The sequence below is a fragment of the Megascapheus bottae genome, chromosome 1, assembly GCF_031878675.1.
Source record: "Megascapheus bottae isolate mThoBot1 chromosome 1, mThoBot2.hap1, whole genome shotgun sequence".
Classification (NCBI taxonomy): domain Eukaryota; kingdom Metazoa; phylum Chordata; class Mammalia; order Rodentia; family Geomyidae; genus Megascapheus; species Megascapheus bottae.
Window position 1 is genome coordinate 84,529,663 of NC_143509.1, and position 22,656 is coordinate 84,552,318.

At 35.9% G+C, this 22,656-nt stretch overlaps 1 protein-coding gene across 1 annotated transcript in view; it reads left to right on the plus strand.

The window, feature by feature from the left end:
* Robo1 (roundabout guidance receptor 1) overlaps nucleotides 1-22,656 on the plus strand; it is a 426,986-nt gene that overhangs the window by 401,511 nt on the left and 2,819 nt on the right. Inside the window, exons 26-28 of the mRNA XM_090331140.1 lie at nucleotides 4,456-4,862; nucleotides 9,386-9,538; nucleotides 15,317-15,625. Of these exons, the coding sequence (XP_090187266.1) occupies nucleotides 4,456-4,862; nucleotides 9,386-9,538; nucleotides 15,317-15,625 (869 nt within the window). The remainder of the gene's footprint in view (nucleotides 1-4,455; nucleotides 4,863-9,385; nucleotides 9,539-15,316; nucleotides 15,626-22,656) is intronic.

Below are 22,656 nucleotides of genomic sequence, written 5' to 3' on the forward strand. Positions count from 1 at the left end.
CTGTGTTGCCTTCACACTAGGTTTCTTAGACTTCCTGGAATGAGCCCAATAGTTGCTCACCACAGGGTCTTTGCATAGGCTCTCTAATCATCCCAAAGCATTGCTGTTCCCCTCATTTTTGAACCACTATCTATGTATCCTTTAGATTCAAGAATAAATGGCAGACCCTGTTTCTCTGACACTGCAGCTATTGGCTGTCAGAACTGCATTATTATGACATACATATTTTATTCAACTGAGTTCATAAGGCACTGTCCAAATTTCTGTTTTTCTTGCTACCTAACAACTATTTTAAAGCTTAGTGGTCTAAAACAACTGTTGTATTCCATTGATAATCCCATGAGCTAGGGATTCTGAAAAGTCACAGTTGAACAGTTCATCTCCATTCTATGTAGTTTTAGCCATATTGTTGGTTTTCTTCCAAGTTAAATTTTCACTCATATTCTTGTGTCTTCATATTCCCTGACCTCTCTCTGTCTCCACAGGCATTTTATCCTCCAGGGTCCTACCACACAGCCTGAATTTTCAGAATGTAATATAGGTTAGTGCCATTTCTCACATGGCAGCTGGGTTGAAGAAAGCAGAAAGAGAAAATTTTCAATCTATTTATGAAGCATACTGACAACTGGGGCCAGGTAGTAGGTCAATTCGGATCCAAGGGTATAGAAAGAAACTCACTCTGTCAATGGTGGAATGACAGGGGTTCATTTTATAAGATCATTGGGAATGGAAATTATGGTTATGGACATTTTTCAAAATATATTCTTCCATAGCCAGATACACAATTATTGAATTCTATTTACACCTTTAGATGCAACCTTGATAGGTCTTAAAGTGGTAAACATCCTCCAAACTCATAAATGATGGATTTATGGCTGTTTGTATAAAAACATAGAAGAATCTTGATTATACTATATATACTGTAAACATTTAAAAATAAATGTACTTATCATTTTGTGCTTATTGATTAAGAACATAAATCCTATGATATATGTATATATATACATATATATACATATACTGCAGATAAACTATTATAGCAGAAAATATTCATTAGATAATCTTTAAATATTTGCACTATTATAAATAGTGAAATTCCTTCTCATTTTTTTCAGGCAGTTCTAGTAAGAATAATATAATTAACGGCATCTGTTTTAAAAAGTATATACTACTGTTTGCATTTGTTAATATTTAGTAAAAATATCTTGAACTGTAAACATTACTTTTACATGTGGAATAAGAAACTTAACATTTTTTAATATAGATGAGTTGAATTTATCATTGGAAGGAGAAGAAAGTGAGAAGGCAAAGTAAAATTAAATGTATCCTAATACGTTCAAAGTAAATAATAGTTCATTTTACTAAGAATTGAAACTATATTAGTGTTAGAAAAAACTCTCAAACGTACGTGTTTTTTTTTCTCTTTTTGTCTTCTGCGTGGTAAGTGCTGTATGGCGAACTGCGTAAACACTCGGTCTCATAAATTAGTGGAATATCTCCTTTTTCCTTGAACATGTTTATGGAAGGCATCATTTTCTCAGGAGCGAAGAGTGCTGTGAGTCACCATCTTATGCTGTGCATTATTTCAGAAGATGCTGGACCCCTCAGGGAGAGGAATCCTGAGGGCTGAGGTTCATTTACCACAAGTCCCACTTGAGTGCAGCATCCTGAAATAGCTTTTTGTTTTCAAATAGAATATATTACATATTTCAAACTGTGCATGTTTATCACACATTCTCTGGGATGCCCTGACTTACAGATGGTTTGAATATTTTTTTCCTCTCTGTTCTCAGATTTTGCATGGGGTGGTACTGAAAAGCCAGCCCTTGTTTAACATGAAGGTATTTTTGCCCTCCAGAATGTGAATTATCCAACCATAACAATACTGGCCTCTTTTCATAGCAAACTTGGCCATTCTGCTTTACTTTATTGGTGGACAAAATAATCCCTTTTGTGTTAAGAAGTCTCACATGTCTGTAAAAAATGGAAGTTTTTATGGAATTGTGGATAGGCATGCTGACAAAGGCTGCAAATTAACTTTTAAGTATGGTATTTTATTTTATTGCATTCCAAATTAAACAATAGTTTTCTTCCTTGTGTATAACACACCACATTGAACCAATTTTCTGTTTTAATCTCTTAAATAATTTCAGCTTTGGCACATTTTTCATATTTCTTCTGGTGCCACACACAGACACACTAAATGCCACCCAGAAATGAGAAACCATGCATTATATTAAAGAACTATGTATGTATTTATTTACATATGTATGTATGTATGTATGCATGTAAAGATACGGAATTGCTTAAATATATAATATATATTTACATGTACATACGTATTCAGTATAATATGCTATTTTCATTTCTTGGATTTTTTAATGCATGTGTATATGAAACATGCCTCACCTGGCCTATACATACATACATGTGTGTGTTTGTGTGTGTTGTGTATAAAGAGAAAACTTTAGTTTCAATTTTGTAATAGACATATATAAGTTAAAAGAACTTTGACAAACAGAATTTCATTGTCCTTATAAGTAAAATGATCATGTGAAAAGGTAAATCAGAAAGCTGGGAACTAACATCATGAAGTATACTTAACAACAAAGTAACTAACTTCTCAGTGAGTTAATCATACTACTTTTAGTAATATTTTTAATCAACAATCATTTATTTTAGAGTGTTGTATCTGTACTATTCAAATAGCTTTTTGAAGGCCTCTCAGTTTGAGATTAAAAGCAGAAAAAGGTCTTCTTCAAAGAAATATCCATAGTGTCCATAGAATGCTCAAATTTTGACTTGGTTTAACTTCTCTACCACAAACTACTTAAGCTCATTAAGTCATTTTGACTTTAGTTGATTTGAGCAAATTTTACATGGTTTTATTTCTAATTTCACATCTATTCTATTCAGTTAAGCCTAAGCCGTATATTCCCAAATAGCCTTTATTGGCCTGGAATACAGATATGACCTTGTTTTAGACTTCATTCGCTTCCTGGTTTTTCCTCTTTCAGATGCTTAAGAAGTAAACAAGCAACAGTAAGGGGCAAACTAGGTGAAGAGCCACGCTTCTATCTGGTTAGCCCTAATGACTGTTATATTATGAATGAATGTCATAATAATGGAGAAGGAGAAGGGCTGCCAGTAACTTAACTCATTGCTGAAGACTTCATTCCTGGGTAGCATCTGTAGACATTTGGAGTCCTTGAATGATTCAGACACATGCTCAAGTAGACAGTCATTCAGACCATATCTATCCTAGCATCTCCAGTTGCGCTGGTCAACAGATGACACTAGACCCTAATCTTAACCACCCTTTATAAGAAGGGTTTGGATTGGCAGACTTGTGTAGAAGTCATCTATTTGATAAGGTGCTATCTTGACCCTTCTCTTTTTTGTCCCCTATCACATTATCTCTTTCACCTGATTTGAGAGAACTGAGACTATCAAGTCATTGGTCAAGAAATCCTCCTTTAAAAAATTAGTATTGTTGTTTCCTGCTCTTGATTTAGTAGTTAGTGTCTTGACATTCTTTTCTGTCAGAAATAACTTATTTCTATTACATCACTTCCCATTAAAAGCAAGACATTCTTTGCCTTCTCAGTTGTCTTATGTTCACTTTGGATGATGATGATGGGTGGCACTAGTGATAAAACTTATTCTGACTAATTTTCTCCAAATCTATAAAGGCCTGGTCAAAATATTTTATCAGTAATTCTTTAATGTTAGATTGGTCAATGTTTAATTTTGTCCTAATCTTTGACTCTAGAACTTTAGAAAAGTAACTGTAAACCATATTCTTAAACAACTAAAGATAATAACAATAAAACTACTGTAATTTAAAACATCTAATAGCCATTAGTGAATGACTAAGTCAGAAAAAAATTGGTCTTGGGTCTCAAAACTTCTTAATTAGAATAAAATGTAAAAGAAATAGTTGAATATCCTATGCTGAATATGCATTTTAATCCTATGAAATTACACTTATAATAATCAAAATTACTGACTTATCTTTGAAGTAGCAAAACAAGAAAAAGAATAAAACATGTTTATGAAGCAAACAGTTTCTGGAAAGATATCTCTTGTTACTGGCAATAAATAGTAAGCAGTTAATAACACTGTAAACTATGTATATCAGACATATAGATAGGCAAATGTTCCTTAAATAATCATTTCCCATTTTTAATTGAATGTGGTTCAGAGAATAAGACATGGAGAAATAGCAAAGTAGAATTCTATTAAACTTAAGTGAAAAATGTAATCCCATAGAGTCCTCGTACGTAAGGGACAATTCAAAATAAAAACAATCATAGACATCAAATTTTATTTATTATTAATTTATTCCCTGGTAAGATGAGCTTATTAGCAGCTAAGATCAAATCTGTGCCCTTGTGAATTTCATGTATTGTCTTGTGTCTTACGGACTTGCTCGTTTCGTTCATCTTCACGTAGACGGCAACCCGTGAGCCCTCCTCCACCACCGAGACCAATTTCCCCACCACATACCTACGGCTATATTTCTGGACCCCTGGTCTCAGATATGGATACAGATGCACCAGAGGAGGAGGAAGATGAAGCTGACATGGAAGTGGCCAAAATGCAAACCAGAAGGCTTTTGTTACGTGGGCTTGAGCAGACCCCTGCCTCAAGTGTTGGGGACCTGGAGAGCTCTGTCACTGGGTCTATGATCAACGGCTGGGGCTCAGCCTCTGAGGAGGACAACATTTCCAGTGGGCGCTCCAGCGTTAGTTCTTCGGATGGCTCCTTTTTCACTGATGCTGATTTCGCCCAAGCCGTTGCTGCAGCTGCAGAGTACGCTGGTCTGAAAGTGGCGCGACGTCAAATGCAGGATGCTACTGGTAAGTCAGGCGCCCTTCACCAAGGTGGGACGCATTCCGATGTCACTATGCTAGTTGGCTGGTTGTTTTCTATGACCTTGGGGGCCCATGTGAAATTCCATCATTGCCTAAGGGACCAAAACCCATAGATATGGCTAAGTCGGATGACCTACCTGTTATTACCGAGGAGGTGTTTTAAATCTTTTATGTTTGTTGAATACATTATGACAGTAGTGAGAAGCTATCTGGAATATCCTCATGTTTTTAAAAGATAGTCATAGCAAATATTCACACAAGGGTGTGTCTCTAAATGCATACACAATTTTTACCCAAATTGATAGACTTTAAAATGTCAACATATTCAATAAAGGGAAGTCTTGTTTTCTAGTGAATCATATTGTGAGTATTGTTTTAATCTAAGGACTCCCCAAGATCAAATTGATAGTGATATGTCCTTTTGTATGTCGGTTTAATTAGAAGTTCTGTAAGAAAAAGGAACAAAGTATACAGGTGGGATAGTCAACCATGGGAAAAAAGACTTTAGCTACTATGTGTCTACTAATCCGATAGTGAAGATAGAAAAATGCTTGCAATATGTGCATATTTTCAAGCATATTTTTTATTTTGAACTTAGTAATTAGGAGAGCAAGAGTAAATATATATCATAATGTTTTTTTTTATTTTTGTTAATAATTTTATACTTTTGAATATTGTTTTTAAAGACTTATACAAAGGAATTGGCCTTCACTAAAGCAGTGTATGAACACAGTACATCTTTTTTCTCTTTTTGTATTGTAATAATAGAGGGTTACAGTTATATTTGCCAGATAGAAGGAGCATGACTTCACACACATTGATACCCCTTTTCATGTTGAACAGAGTACATCTTGATCAATGCCACACCTTTCAACATTTTCACTCACCTCTCCCTAGATAATCTTTCTTTTTTGCTTATGTATTTATTTATTTCTCCTTTTCATTTCAACATTCTGTTTTAAATGATTGCTTATCTTTTTTGTGTGAAGTATTTTGGTTTGTTCCTGGAAGAACAGAGTAGGTAGTAACCACTTGACCAATAAGCTTAACCCTCAGTTCTTAACATTTTCTACCATGTTGACTTATTTCCTCATCTCAATCCTGATTAGTAAATAAATAGTATAAGAAAGAAACTAAGCCAGGAGCCAGTGGCTTATTCCGGTAATCCTAGCTACTTAGGTTGCTGAGATCCTAGGATCACTGTCCAAAGCCAACTCAGGCAGGAAAGTCCATGAGACTCCTATCTCAAATTAACCATCAGAAAACAAGAAGTGGTCCTGTGGCTTAAGTGTTAGAGCACTAGACTTGCGCTGAAGAACTCACAGACACACCCAGAATTTAAGCCCCACAACTGACAAAAAAATAAAAAGAAAGAAAGAAAATCATTTAAAAATCAACCTTATATGAATCATACGACATTTATTTATTTAGAATGACTATACATGCACATATATGTATATAAATGCAAATGACTGTATGTGGGCATGTGTGTGTGTGTGTGTGTGTGTGTGTGTGTGTGTGAAGTACATTTCTGGTTGCCAAGAAAATAAAAGTAGTAGAGCAAAGGATTGTAATCAGAGAGAAAGAAATACACTTCAGAAAAATAGAGACCATCACAATAATTCAGCAATAGATGTTTTGTTATTATTGTATTCATTTTATTTTTAATTTTTGTGTGTGTGCTGGTCCTGTGGCTTCAGGTTAGGTCTTAGTTCAAGGCTCTACTACTTAAATCACAATTTCACTCTAGCCATTTTGGTAGTTAATTGGAGGTAAGATTCTCTTGGTCTATCATTTACATCTGGATTTGAACCATTATCCTCAGATTTCATCCTCCTAATTAGAAATATAGTTGTGAGCCACCATTGCCTGGCTATAATTTTTTTTCTTTGCCAGTCCTGGGCTTGGGCTCAGGGTCTGAGCACTGTCCTTGGGCTTTCTCAAGGCTAGAGCCCTACCACTTGAACCACAGTACTGCTTCCAGTTTTTTTCTATGTATGTGGTTCCAAGGAATTGAACCCAGGTCTTCATGCATGCCTGGCAAGCACTGTTCCACTAAGCCAAACTCCTGGTTACTGGTCATTAATTTTTATCAGCATAGGATATATACAAAGGAAAAATTTTTGATAATCCTAATGTGATCTCTATAAATTATTTATGAAAGCCAGCCCAAGCACTAAAGACAGTGAGACTCTTATCTCCAATTAATCACTAGAAAGTGGGAAGTGGGGCTGTGGCTTAAGGGTATGGCAGTAACCTTGAGCTGAAGAGCTCAGGGACAATGCCCAGGCCCAGAGTTCAAGCCCTATAACAGCCCCCCCCACATACAAAAATTTATCAGCATACATTGTATTAAAATATCTAATGATCCTCAGATGACTATTACAGAATTCATTTCAACCAGGCCTATAGTTTAAAAATGCAATTAGACATTCATTATTCCTTAGAAGCTGCTAAATGCAGTAAAATACATAAACCTAATTATCTTTACTAGTAAATAACTTTACATATAGCTTTTAGTTTTTTTCTTATTTCTTAGTCCTCAACTACATGAAATTATGCATCTCAAACTATTACTTTCAGATTGCATTAAAGATGTGTTTCAGTTCATTAAATCAAAGAAACATAGAAATAACGTTGAGAATTCATCTGTAAAGGACCTCATGCCTCCGGGGTCTATAAGCAGTGAATGGGTTTACACAGTGGAATAAATAATGGGCTCATCTCAGTCCTAATTCTCTGTTTTCATGGATATATAACTTTAATTGTTATTGTCTCTCATCATAGCTAAAGAGAGCTTGGTTTAATATTTTATTTTATTATTATATAGTGGCACTTCTGGCTTTCTTTGGCTTATAATTATAATGAGCTAAACATGTTTGGGCCTCTACCTCCAACAACATTCCTTTCAGGACAGGGTGGTGCTTCTTGTGTGACTTGAAGGTAATATGAATGAATAATCCAATCCCATTGAGTCTTTTTGACTACATTAATGTCTATTAGTTGATATGCTTTGGTTACCATTTCTAAATGCATTGATTTCACTGTATATATTGTTTCCTTTTTTTTTTTTTTTTGCCAGTCCTAGGCTTGATCTCAGGGCCTGAGCACTGTTCTTGGACTTTCTCAAGGCTAGAGCTCTACCACTTGAGCCTCAGCACCACTTCCGGCTTTTTTCTATTTATGTGGTACCAAGGAATCGAACCCGGGTCTTCATGCATGCTAGGCAAGCACTTTAACCACTAGGCCAAACTCCCGGCCCATATTGTTTCCTTTTTATAAGCCAAAAGAGGTGCTATCTACATTTAGGTCGGTTTGAAGTATTTCTGAAAAGATAGAAAGTGCTAGATTAGTAACTGAAATCTCTAAAAATCAAAAAAGAAGGAAAACAAAGAGCCAAGAGCTCTGTACTCTTATTTTATAATATATACAATATTCTTATATTTCATAATGTCATACCTCTTACAATATATCATCTATGCATGAGACACAGGAAATTAGAAAGCACTGAAATATGCCAACTCTAATTATTTAATTTAGTTTCCACTGGTTCTTCTGGATATTTTCTCCTAAAAAAAACAAAAGAAAGAAACAAATGTAGTTATTACCCCCATCACCACCAAAACATGGAAGCCAGGAAGGTGTCCTGGTTAAGTAGCCCAAATCAGCAGTGTCTTAAAGACAAGATACACACACACACACACACACACACACACACACACACACACTCATGCACACACACACACCTCAACATGGAAACTAGGTCAATTCCAGAGTACTTAATAAGAAAACGATTAGGAGTCTAAAGATACTAGGATGTTGCTTTCTAAGAATACCATAAACATCTACTCAGCTGAAATGGAGAGGTTTAGGCTTGTTTACTTTTGGAGCATGAATTTTTTAAGGACTCAGACTCTTTCATTGGAGAAAGCAACAAAGAGTGAGTAATATTATACAAAATGTTAGGGTGCTTTGCTGAAGAATAATATTTTAAGCCAGGTGGCGGTGGCTCACACCTGTAATCCTAGCTACTCAGGAGGCTGAGATCTGAGGATTGTGATTCAAAGCCAGCTTGGACATGAAAGTCCGTGAGAATCTTATCTCTGATTAACCACCAGAAAACTGTAAGTGGCTCTGTGGCTCAAATGAGTGCTAGCCTTGATCTGAAGAGCTCAGGGACAGCACCCAAGTCCAGAATTCAAACCCCATGAATGACAAAAAAAAAAAAAAAGAAAGAAAAAAAATTAACATTTTAATGAGCTGAGTTGCAAACAATTGAAATGTTTTTCTTTCAATAAACATATATCATGAACCTTATCAGAATAAAAGTTCAGTGGTCAAAAATATCGGAAATACTTTTAGGATGTTTTGGCGTGTGGAAGCCTACTATTTGCTAAACATGAAGTCGTTTTAAACTTTGGGAATGTTTCTCAGTTTAAAGCTTTGCTTTAGCTGTTCCTTTGATCATTGTAATTCATTCACAGTCTGGCTCTGCTCTTTTTCCTCAGGCCGCCGGCCTCTTCACGCATCTCAGTGTCCTAGGCCCACAAGTCCAGTGTCTACAGACAGCAACATGAGTGCTGCTGTCATGCACAAAGCCAGACCCACCAAGAAGCAAAAACACCAGCCAGGACACCTGCGCCGAGAAGCCTACACAGATGGTAAGTCCATGGATGTGAATGGATGGGTACATCTACACATCTCCTTATTTGCCTTGTATTGCTATGAATACTGAAGTCAATGTGTTCACGGATATTAGAAATGACATGAAAAATTCATTAACAGCTTCAACATTCCTTATAGGAATGATTGCCTTCCCGATCCAGCCAAGTCTCTGTAGTCCTTGTTTTCATATGTGATAGTCATTTTAGAATGTACAGCAATATTTGTGGTTAGCATTCTTTCTTTTCCTGTTTAAAAGACTTGACAGTAAAGTCATGGCATATGATTTGTCAGATTCACTGATAAATCCTCCACAGTTTCTCTTTCTTTTTGGTTCTTTGAACACAGTGAAACAAACAACAAGAAACATGCTTCAATATTTTTGCCCACAGTGGTATTATAGATATTTTGTGCACCAACAGGCAAATCAAATCATCTTCCTTCATGCCTTCACATACAATATCGACTCTCAATGAAGAGAGACCTCTTACCGTCTCTAGGGAGTGTGGAAAGATAATGCAAACATTGTGATGTTGTCTAGAGAAAGCCTTTAATGAAAGTGCCTCAGGTGGCCTAGCATTTATTAAACCTCCGCGTTCTCATTTTATAAAACAACCCCACGGGCTTTGTTAGAAATTCATGTAAGATAAATTTTCTCAGACTCACCCCTCTTGTCAAGTTTTCTAAATTTGCTAAAGGGGTAGAGAGGCAGGGAGAAGGGTGTCACAGAAAGAGTCTCCCTCCCTCCTGATCTTCTGCAGCCACCATCTGATTATGACTTTCATTACCAGTCAGCAATTTTTCAAAAAGGGCATCCTTTGCCATTATCATATGAAAGCCTAATATTATAGATCCTTATCCAGGGTTCCAAGGTGGGTTTGCTGAGGTACTTCCCCTGTGATTCCTGCCACTTGGCAGAAAAATTTAATACAAAGCTTCCAGCATGATGAGCACAAGTAATTTTACAATGAGTGGCTTTCCATGCTATTATCTGTACTTTATTCTGAATAGTTTCTCTCCCTAGCATCTATCTGATATTAGACTCCATTAAATATGGGGATGACACAGCGCACCTGGGCCTCCTGGCTTCTGCCCAGGACTCTTTTGTCAGGGAAACTGAGCTGTCAGAATATTATCTGATTTTGAAGGATTATTAGTGTTTTTGTATATGTTTGCCTTGGTGAAGTGACAAAAACTAGGTGTAGAATCCCAAACTCTACCAGCAATTTTACATCACAGGACCTCTGTAATGGCATTTTACAAGTTCTATTGCTGTTTTTATCTACTTTTATTATCTGGGAGAAAGTGCTTCTAAAATGGAAAACTGGCCAAACCTCAAGGCTGGATGTAAACACATCTAAATTGAGTACATAAGAAAAATCTGGCATAAGGCTGTGTGTAGATCTTTTCACCGCTTATTTATAAGTGTTTAGAGGGGAGTCTGGCACTGACTGATGCCTTCTAAAAAATGTTTTAAATAATGTAAACATGCCAAGATAAAGAATGAAGCATCACAGTTTTAAAAAATTGCACTATGCTTAGAAATTTTTATTGGTAGCTGTCCTGCATTCTGCAGTTTTTATTTCATATCTTAGATAATAAATATGTATTTTAACTAATCCTTGAATTAAAAAAAAACTATTTAAATTGTAAAATGAAATACCCCAGTTATTTCTTATTTAATTTCAGGAATATGAAAGAATAGTGTTGAAACATGTGTAAAAACCAAAAAGTTAATATGACATATAATTTGGATTTCAAATTGTTCACTTCACAAAAATGATTATAGAAAATCACCAGTGAATACTGTAGTAGGAAAGCTCAGAATCATTTGCTATAGCTCACAGAAGTAAATACAATGGAGAAATGATAAAAACTGATGGCTTTAACACCTTTGAATGTTTTGATCACCATTAATTTTAAGTTTTATTATGATAATATTTCTTATGAGTAAATCTAATGATTACTGTTTCCTAAAAGAAATAAAATATCACTGCAATATGTCATTTTGTACATATCTGACAGTATATATCCATTATTTGGGATCAGATAAATGAAGATACTTCTTAATACACAAATTAAGAACTGCACATATTCATTATTTTCCTTTCTTTTTTGGTGGTCTAGGATCGATCAGTGTCTTATACATACAATGTAAGCTCTCTGAAACTGAGCCAACACCTCTTAGGCTAATATGAACATACAGTTGATTTCTCCCCTCCGCCCCCCGTGGAATACTGGCGTTGAATTCAGGGCCTTGTGCTCAGTAGACAAATTCTCAACTAATTGAATCCTACCTCTGTCTTCCTCCTTTTTTGTTTTGCTCTAGTTACTTTTGAGACAGGATTGCAGTTTTTGTCCAAGTCAGCCTGAGCTTTGGTCCTTCTATTTCTTCTTTCACACTACCACTAACTAAATGACATAAACAACAGAAATATATTTCCGCAAAAATATGGGACCAAAAATCCCCAAAGTCAATGTTTCAGCGGGGTTGGTTTCGTCTGAGGTCTCTTTCTTTGCCTTATAGAAGGTCCGTTTTCCTTGTCTCAGTATATAGTTTTCCCTTCCTTCAGTGCATAGTTGTGTTGTTCATGTCTTAATCTTAGATTGTGTTCTTTGCATGTGCTGGTGGTAGAATTTGATCTCGCAACTTCATATTTTGCTTAGGTTTTTTTGATAAAAGCTGATGCCTTTATGTGATTCTTTGTCCAGCTTAGTTTCACTGACAATAGAGTAACATAATGTCCAAGTCACTTGAGCCACAATTCCACCTCCTTTTTTCCTCCAAATTTTTGCTAATTAATTGGAGAGTTGATAATCTCTCAGATTTATCTTCTCAGGCTTACTTCAAACCTGGGTCTTCAGATCTCAACCTCCTGAGTAGTTAGGATTACTAATCTCTTTATAGAGTTGTCACAGTGGTTTAGAACTCACCCTAGAAATCACATTTTATTTAATTGCCTCTCTAAAGACTCTAAGTACAGTCAGTCTTTAGGAAGTAAAGGTTAGGACAACTGCATTTGCCTTTTGGTAGGATAAATTTTACCCAGAACAGCCCATCAATCGTTCCTTAATGCATGATATTTGGCCATATCTTGCCTGTAAACACAGCTTCATGAACATACAGAGAGTCCTTCATGTGAAGTGAAGTGAACATCGACATCAAACTAACAGGCAATATCTAATTATTTATTTATTTCATATTTGCGACTTTGATGTTTAACCCAGATGGAGGATAGGGTTATTTATATGAATATTTATCAGATGAAGTCTTGCCAAGTTAAAGCGAAGCTCAAGTACATTTGTAGGACCTTCTAATAGATTCATCCCTCCCCCTACTTACAAACATTTCCAATATATTTGCATATTTGATTTAAAAATCGTATCTATGTTATTTCTCTAGCCCTACTTTTCATAAATTATAAATTCACCACTCTCTTAGGAATGATGTTATTTTGACTTGATTTATCATTAATTACAGGGTCTTGGGACTTAAAACAGTTTAGTAAATAGATTGATGGATTTTTAGTGGGAGGTAAGACTATGATCATGAGAACATCTGGGTACACATATTTTTATTATTCATATTTCAGCATAATTTTTATTTGAAAAGTCTTATATAAGTAATGGGTGTTAAAATGAATATAGTAAAAAGAATACATATTATTACAGAGATAGATAATACATAGATTAGTAGATAGACAGTAAAATCCAATTGGAACTGCTTATATCATAAGTTTGATATAATTTCTATTTATCACCAAGTGAAAGAGAAAATTGTTTATCTTATACTATTTCCAGGTTTTACTTAATAATCCTTCTACAGTACCGTAAAAAAGAATTTACTTGTCAGTTTACCTCTAGAAGAAATCAAACCAGCTAATGTTTCCTTGTAATTGTCAGTTACATGTATGTATGAAAATTTATAATTACTTTTGAGTTTTCTTTTCTACCTGTATTGCAGACATCATCTATAGGGAATATTTGTTAATAGATTTTGGTCTCCAGAGTCATATGTTCCTAAGACTAAATGATTTGTGATAGTGGTAGCTGATAAGCACAGATCTGGCAATCAGTGACAGTGACCGTCATCAGCTTTCTGGTGACCTGTGTTCACAGTGGGGCCTATGTTAATAGGAAGAGGGCAACGTAGAAATGAGTCTGCACTGTCTCACTTACTCTCTCTGCTTTCTCGTACACTCTCAGGCATGTCTCACTCTTTATTGTCCACAGCTTCATTCTGAACTTTGGATCATACTTATTCTTTTGCATTTAGGCTGCTCATTAATATCTATCATAGAACTCTTTCTGGTAAATTTTAATCAACACCTACCAGATAAACAATGACTTTCATCATTAGTACTTATTTTCTAATATTATTTTTCAAAAGTCTATTGAAATGATGGACAAAGGAGGAAGTTTATACAGTAGGGCTAAATAGAATATTTGTGGTTTGGAATCAAAGCAAGGGAACAGTTCTGTTGGCTGTGCTTTGGCCACTGTATTAGCAAATGCATTGAGTGTATTTGTGTAACACTACAGTATTTTAAACCAACAAATTTAACAATATTTTGAAAAGCACATGTAAGGTCTGAGGCATACAGCTCAAATGGAAGCTAAGCACATATAAGGTCTGAGGCATATAGCTGAAATGGAAGCTTGCCTTCCTAGGAAACTCAAGGCCCTGAATTTCACCCAGAATCTTCTATAAATAAGTGTAGGTCTTCTATAAATAAGACTATGAATAAATGAATAAATTAATACAAATAAGCAAGCAGGTAAAATTGTGGTCACTTTTTATAGCAGTGAATACTTTTTTATTAAACTATCCTCCACACTGTAATCAGAACATTTAATTCTGAAAAATTTCCCATATTGTTCTAACTTACTAAGTATTTTTAAGATGTAGCACTCTTCTCTGAGTTATAGAGGAGTGATGTTAAACATAGTACTACTTAAAGAGAATAGGTATTCTAGACATCAAATGTCATACCTACTTTAATCCTGAAGTATTTCTATAATTTAAGAAATGAAATTGACGTTATATTACAAATAAAATAATGTATGTATATTTAAAAAATTGTATAACCTATTTTAAAATCTGTGGTTGTCTGGATTAAAACCTCTGAATACATGATGTAAAGAGTGGTGAATTCTACATTCATTTACCGATACGATAAACTGAACCCTCCTTTGCACAACTCTTTAAAAATAATATCAATCAACTAGTTTATTTTATATTGTAAGTATGTGATTGAATGAAGTAGTCTAGAGAATAATAAATCAGAAATTAAGTATCTAAGACATTATGTATCTAAGAAATTAAGTATCCAAGTTCTGTATCTGTTGGTATCTAACTTTGAGACTATAAGGTAAGTTGAAATCTATGAGAAGCCAGTTTTCTTCTCTACAAAATAAGGAAGTATTTAGATTATATCCATGATGGCCAAGTCTCAACACAAATCTTAATGTATTTGCCATGGTTTCCAAAAGGTGTTACATTGCCAAGCTTGGATTATTGTAGATTGTTGTACATATGCCTGATATAAGCTTGTCCTGGAACTTATCATCTCTGGGTTTCAACTCTAGCATTTAGTAGTTCTACACTAGATGATAAGAATATAGTGGAATTGTTTGTCTTTTGATTGGTTCCTTCAATTGTCCTCCTTCATGTGAGATGTTGCATGTCCTACTTCAGTGAATTCCCAACCATTTTTCCAATTATTGATGACTTTACACATGTCAAACTTACACAGTCATTGTAATATTTTTCTTAGATCTTCCACCTCCTCCAGTACCACCTCCTGCTATAAAATCACCCACTGTCCAATCCAAGACACAGCTGGAGGTACGACCTGTCATGGTGCCAAAACTCCCTCCCATAGAAGGAAGAACAGATAGATCTTCGGACAGAAAAGTTGGTAGTTACAAGGGGAGAGAAGTACTGGATGGAAGACAAGTTGCTGACTTGCGAACAAATCCAGGTGACCTGAGAGAAGCACAGGAGCAGCAAAATGATGGGAAAGGACGAGGAAACAAGGCCACAAAACGAGACCTTCCATCAGCAAAGACTCATCTTATCCAAGGTACTAAGTTACCCAAGCAGCAAGTTGCCGTAGACTCACATATGCTTGCAGGGCACACAGTTAGGCTGTAAACATTTATATGAAAAAAATGGTAAGATCAAGAAATATGCTTTGTAATAAAGGAAAAAGATATATCTCCATGTAAGTTTTAATACACTTTTTTTCTAACATATGACATGGCACAAGGTCTCTCTCAAGTTGTACCAACTAGATTAGATTATAAAACAAACCATGATTTTAACAAACTAAAAAGAAGAAAGGCATATGAGGTAAAAGGATGTCAAGAAAAGAAATGAATTTGGACATGGTAAGTAATATAGGATTCTCTGCATTCACACAATGAGACCAAAAGAGGATGTTCTTAAGAGAGGCTCATAAAGGCTTAGTAGCTATGTGCATAAGATGAAATAAAATGATGCATAAACCCAAGAAATAAACCCAAGAAATGAAAGAGGTTTTTTTATTATTATTATTATTGTTAGACTATTGGTGTTCTTTTTTCTCCCCCCTCCCTTTTTTCTGCTTTATTCCCTCTGTTCTTGTTTTTCATTTCTGTACTCTTTGGCCTGCTTGTATATAAATTTATTTGATTTGGATAGGGGGGAAGGGGAATCACAGAAAAGGTAGAACAGAAAGTGAATCGAGTCAGCAGTGAACCCAGGTAGATACTAGGTTAGAAATGAACTATATAGCTTAGGCAGGGAGAGAAGAGGGGGGGCTGGATAACACTGTTCAGAAAGATATGTACTTATTACCTGACTCATGTACATCATTTTACACTTTTTTTCATATATTTTTATTGTTATTAATAGAAGGGTTACATCATATTTACCACGTAGAAGGTGCATTACTTCACAAACATTGATACCCTTTCTCATGTCTTGGTCCCCATTTCCCTCCCCTCACCTCTGCCCATCATCTTGTTTTCCCCCCTTCCTTATCCTATTTCAAATAACCAAATAAACATATATACAGATAACAAGGTAAAATACTGTAACCATATGAGATAACCAAGGAACAGCAAAAGAGATGAGTAATAACATTGTACATTCAGGACAACAATCACTCATTATATGGCTTTTGTTTTTATATCCTGGAGGTCCTTTCATTTAGTGTCATACTATATGGCCTTATATTTTTCCTCTATTGTAAATCTCTGCTAGGAGAGTTCAAGGTTTGAGTCTGGCTTATTTCATTTAATATGATTTTTTTCTAAGGCTTTCCATTTCCTTAGGAATGGGGCAATGTCATTCTTTCTGACAGCAGCATAGCATTCCATTGTGTATAAATGCCACATCTTATTGATCCACTGATCAACTGAGGGACATCTGGGTTGGTTGCATATCTTTGCTATGGTAAATAGTGCTGCAGTGAACATCATTGTGCTAGTGGATTTAGTATGTCCTTGTTTCTGTACTATTGGATAAATGCCAAGTAGTGGAATTGCTGGGTCATGGGGGGGGGCTCTATGTTTAGTCTTTTGAGGAACTGCCATACTGCTTTCCATAGTAGTTGAACGAGTTTGCACTCAACAGTGTAGTAGTGGTCCCTCCTGGCCACATCCCACCAGCATCTCACAACAAAGAAATGAATGTTAAAGAAATGAATGTGCAAAAAGTAAAGCTTGGTGAGTATTCGTTTCAGCATGGATGGAACTAGAAAAAAAATTATGTTTTGAAGTTAGAGATAAGTGGTTAAAGCAAACCCAGAAAGGTGATTGGATTGGAACATTTAGAGATAATGTTAGAAAGAGACTGAGATTTCTAAGAAGGGCAGTCCAGTAAAGAACTGAGTGGGAACCACTTCAGTGAGAAGTGACATTAAGTGTGCTTTAGAAAAAAAAATAGCTTACTACTACTGTGCAGTAGAGAGAGAAACTTAGATCCAATAGACAAGAGGAATCATAATGTATATATATTAAAATGAAAGTAGGTAATTCAATGAGGGTGAAGGAAAGGAGGAAACAATACATAAACCCTTCAGACACAGGTCCAATGACTAGTAACATGTGGAAATATAAATTGAAATGATGCATTGTAGAACTTTATTTGAGTAATAGGGGACCCTGTATGTCTTAGGGAACTCAATTTTATCAACAAAGGTAGAATGACAACAGAAAAGGATAAACTCATTGGGAACCTAATTTCAGTATTTTTTTTTTTTTTGTGGGTCATGATGGTTGAACTCGGCCTGAGTGCTGCCTCTGAGCTCTTCAGCTCAAGGCTACTGTCCTACTCTTGAGCCAAACCACACTCCCTTTTTTTCTAGAGGGTAATTGGAGATAAGAGTCTCAGGTCCTTTTGTGACCTGGCTGGCTTTGAACCTTAATCCTCAGATCTCAGCCTCCTGAGTAGCTAGAATTACAGGAGTGAGCCATGGCGCCCAGCCTGATTCGTTTTATTTTTCACGAGTTAGGCTTGAACTCGGGGACTGTGCGTTGTCCCTGAGCGCTTCAGCTCAATGCAAGTGCTGTAACATTTGAATCACAACTCCACTTCTGGTTTTCTGGTTGTTCATTGGAGCTAAGAGTCTCAAGGGGCTTTAATGCCCAGTCTGGCTTTGAACTGTGATCCTCAAATCTCAGCCTCCTTCCTGAGTGATTAGCATCACAGGCATGAGCCACTGGTCCAGAATGGACAGTCTCCATTCCCCTTAAAGAATTTGGATTCTATACTTACCCTCTGGGTATTACCATTTCTGACATTGAATTGCAGGCATTTTGTGACAGACATCTCAAGATGTCAAGGCTTACTGCATTCATGTCTTCCTATGTCTTCATTTACTGATTTCATGTTAGCAGCTTCAACTTTGGCTTTTGGTGTCCATTCCGGAGAGACCATGAGCAAGATAATAATGGTATTAAATATCACATCTTAGGCCTGTGTTTGAGGCTTTATGGCAGAATGGTTGCCTAGAGAGGACTTGTTTGATCTCCAGCATTGAGGGGTGAGGGAAGCTGTAGAATGTTTGTAAGAGGAAATTTTAGAGGAACATGTAAACCCAAAGCATGGATATAATTAGAAAGATATCAAATTTTAATGCTCTAGTCAGAGCAGTAGTAGGCAGAGTAGAAAATTGAAAAGTGAGTAAAAATTCTGAAAAGAAAGTGATGAGAAAAGATTCACTTCAGAGGTACAGAAAGCAAAAGATTGGAATGCAGACAAGGAGACCAAATAAGGATAATTGCTTAGTACAGGAGATTTGAATATTACCATAGATTAGGGAAGAAACCTTTCTGGTGCAAGAGATCATGTCAAAGGAATGATAGATGGAAACATCAGGGAAGAGTAATAGGGGGATGAGCCTGAGAAAAGCTGTGAGGTATTTTATTTTACACTGTTATACTCAGACATGTCATCAGTCTGTTGTTTGACTGTTCATTAGCAAACTTACTTCAGGTATGAAAGGTGGCTTCACTTTGTTTTTCGAAGTGTTTGTTTGGGCTCCTTAGTCATGCATGAGTTCCTCTGTAAAGTTAAAAATGTTCTGCTTTTCAGAAACAGTCCCTCGTTAGGGCAACACAATCAAGTCTGGAACACTTATTAGCTTATATCTATGATCATTTAAAGTTAACTTCCACATTTCAAGTAATAATTTATACCTGGAATGAAATGATGTAAACTATGAGCATTATATTTACAGATCAATTTTCTGCTTACAAGTAAACTCCCTCCAAAGAAGGTAAGATTCTGCAGGAGAAAACGACAAATCGGGACAGATCCTTGCATAGCAGAATCAGAAAAAAAAGGAGGGGTGAAAGTAAATGAATCTTTAGAAATTTTGAGTTGTTTGTAGATACAAAATATTTCTAGCTACAGAACCAAGACTAGAATTATAAACCTAAAAACAAGAGAGCCTATTCCATGAGATGCATACAGAGAGATACATGGACTCGCTATTGTTTCACATGGCTTCATTTCCAGATTTTTATTTGAACCATTTCTCTGTGTGGATATGCCATTAAGTTATCATTTCTATGAATTGCTATAATTTCCCAATTCCATTTACATTACTTATTCAATGAAAGCAGCAACCTGATTTACATGTGTAATGAATGGTTGTTTGTAATTAAGGAAAGTGGTCTTCTAGATGTGTGTGTCTGATCTTTCTGCTGACATTTACCTGAGTTAGCTCAATTTATTTCTACATCTATCAAACACTTACTGTGTTATTAAGCAATGTACAAAGCTCTGAGATTTGTGTGACCTAATGAAGCTTGGAGAGAGAGAGAGAGAGGATAGAGGAGAATCTATAAAGTCACTGTTAACATTTATATGGATTTTTTAAAAAAAATTTTCAGCCTTTCTAGGGCTAGTGATGTCAATCACTAAGCCTTTCACACAACACAGACTCTAATAGCAAGGACATCCTGAAGAATGAGCAAAATGCAGATAGCTTTATTTTCTGTGCAATCTTCATGTGCTGATACATGAGAGAACAAAATTGGGACAACTAATCCAGTATTCTTGGAGATGTAATGTTAGGAGATGTCCCTTGATTTTCCCTAGCTGAAATGACACATAAACTGAGAGGTAGCTTAGGCAAAGAAAGTAGATTGGAAGGAAAGTTAACATGAAAAGCCTTAATGTTTGTTAAAGAAAATACAAGAATTCTAGGATGACTAGTGTTACCAATCAATATTAGTATTATAAGATGGAGGTGATGAAGCCCTTGATGTAAATGAAGAGTGAAGTCATGAAAATCTGATAGGTCTAAGGTGAGGCCTCTAGGTAAAGACATTTCAGAGAGAAAGAGCTCAGGAGGCAGAGTCATGTTAAAAGATCTAGATGATTCCTGATAAGATTGGAATTGTAAATGAGCATGTGGGAGCAGAGGTGGCTTCCTGGAAAAAATCTCAAGAATCTCCAGAGTGAAAATCAGCCTCATTTGTCATTAAGGCTTCCAGGAAAATAATTGAAAGAGAGGGAAAACCCAGAAAATAATTACATATTTCTATTTTGTCTATCATTATTATTAGTGATAGTGATGGATGTATTAAAAAAAATAGAAGAGCCGGGTCCAGTGGCTACTCAGGAGGATGAGCTTTGAGGATTGAGGTTCAAAGCCAGCCCAGGCAATAAAGACCATGATACTTTTATCTCCAATTAACCACTAGAAACCTGGTAGTGGCACTGTGTCTCAAGAGGTAGGGTGGTAACCTAGAGCTGAAGATCTCAGTGATAGCTCCTAGGTCCAGAGTTTAAGCCCCAACAAAAACAAAAACATAAAATAGTAGAGAGAGAAGGAAGGAATATTGGAATGTATTCAACTAGGCTAGTTATAGAGTCAGAACATAGTCAAGCAGTTAAAAATATACACGAATGTTTCATCAAAGTGAAAATAGCAGTAAAAAGCTTCACGTATAGCTATTTGACCTGTTACATGATCAGCTGGGAGTATAGTAACATATAAAATGAACAAAAATGACTTTACTCATGCAATTATATTGCAGAAAAGTTTATAGCCAATAAGAATGGTTGAAAACAACTAGGATGAGTTGAGGAGATATATATATATATGTATATATATATATACATATATATATATATATGCACTGAAAGGAGAAGACTGCAGAACATTTGTATGTAAAATAATTCATAGAAGACTGATGAAGAAGAAAGGGGTATTAGAGCTTGGGGAATAGTAGTGTTTAAATTGAGTAAGAGTAGTGAGAACTTCAGAGATGTGGCACTAAAACTTGGTTAGCATGATTCATTTTCTCAGTGCTAGACTAGTAATGTGTGCATAAATAGATTTCAGTGGGGTGGAGAGTGAAAAGGGAGATCCAACTTCCAATAACGTAACTTCCAAATTGCTTTTTAAGAAAGTCAGGCTGAGCAGCAAGGAAGAGACAAGAATGTATTGATTCTTGTACAGAACCTGCTCAAGGCAGTTTCTAGCCAAGGACGCTTTTAACATAGTGTAATTTGACACAATAGAAGTCAGTATAAAGAAACAAGTTTATAAACCATGGACAAAGCAGGTCACAGGAGACCAAATTCAGTAAAAGAGAGGTTACCCAGACAGTCAACTTCACTGTCTATGATATTCCTTTGAGTCCTGCTGTGGTTCGGGGGTAAGTTATAATGAGAAGAATGGAAGGAAGAAGGTTTCATAGGGGCACCTAAGATTCATAAGCTTTTAGAAAGAGAACATTCAAGCTTTTAGGAAGAGAGCATTGTTAATGATAAAAGAACAATGACTTAGGAGCCAGGAGCATTGCCTAGTGGTTGAGTGCTTGCCTAGTATGCACGAAGCCCTGGGTTCAGTTCCTCAGTACCACATACACAGCAAAAGCAGGAAGTGGATCTGTGTCTCAAGTGGTAGAGCCCTAGACTTGAGAAAGCCCAAGGACAGTGTCCAGGCCCTGAGTTCAAGTTCTAGGAGGACTGGCAAATAAAAAATAAAGGGAGAGAGACCAATGGCTTACCTTGTTATCTGGTATTTTGTATATATGATTATTTGTTTATTTGAAATAGGAAAGGGAAGGGGGGAAACAAGATGAGGGAGGGGGTGGGGGAGAGAAATGGGAACAAAAACATGAAAAGGGCTATCAATGTGTGTGAAGTAATGCATCTTCTGTCTGGTAAAAATAACTATAACCCTTCTATTACAACAAAAATACCTTTAATAAAAATAAATTTTAAAAAATAAAAGGAGAGAGACCAGTGACTTAAAACTGGTATTGGTGGATGAGAAACAAGCTTTCTCCTTCCTGTCCTTTCCACTGGAGAGAATGTCACCTAATGCCAAGAAAACTATTTCATTCAGGCATCCTGGATAATACAGGAAGAATTTGTGGTTGGGGGAAAATGTGTAGATGAAAATTTTTTACGTGTTCTATGTTCCAAGAATAGAGTACACATGCTGTGGAGAAAAGTGAGCATCATCAGTAAAAGTGGCAATAAATTTAAAGTAGTATGGAGATAGAATTTCAGGAATAACAATTAACTAGAATGCTTTGCTGCTTTTTTTTTAAGTTAACAACATTGTAAGGACCCTTCTGAAATTCTGAGGTCTAAGGTGTAAAT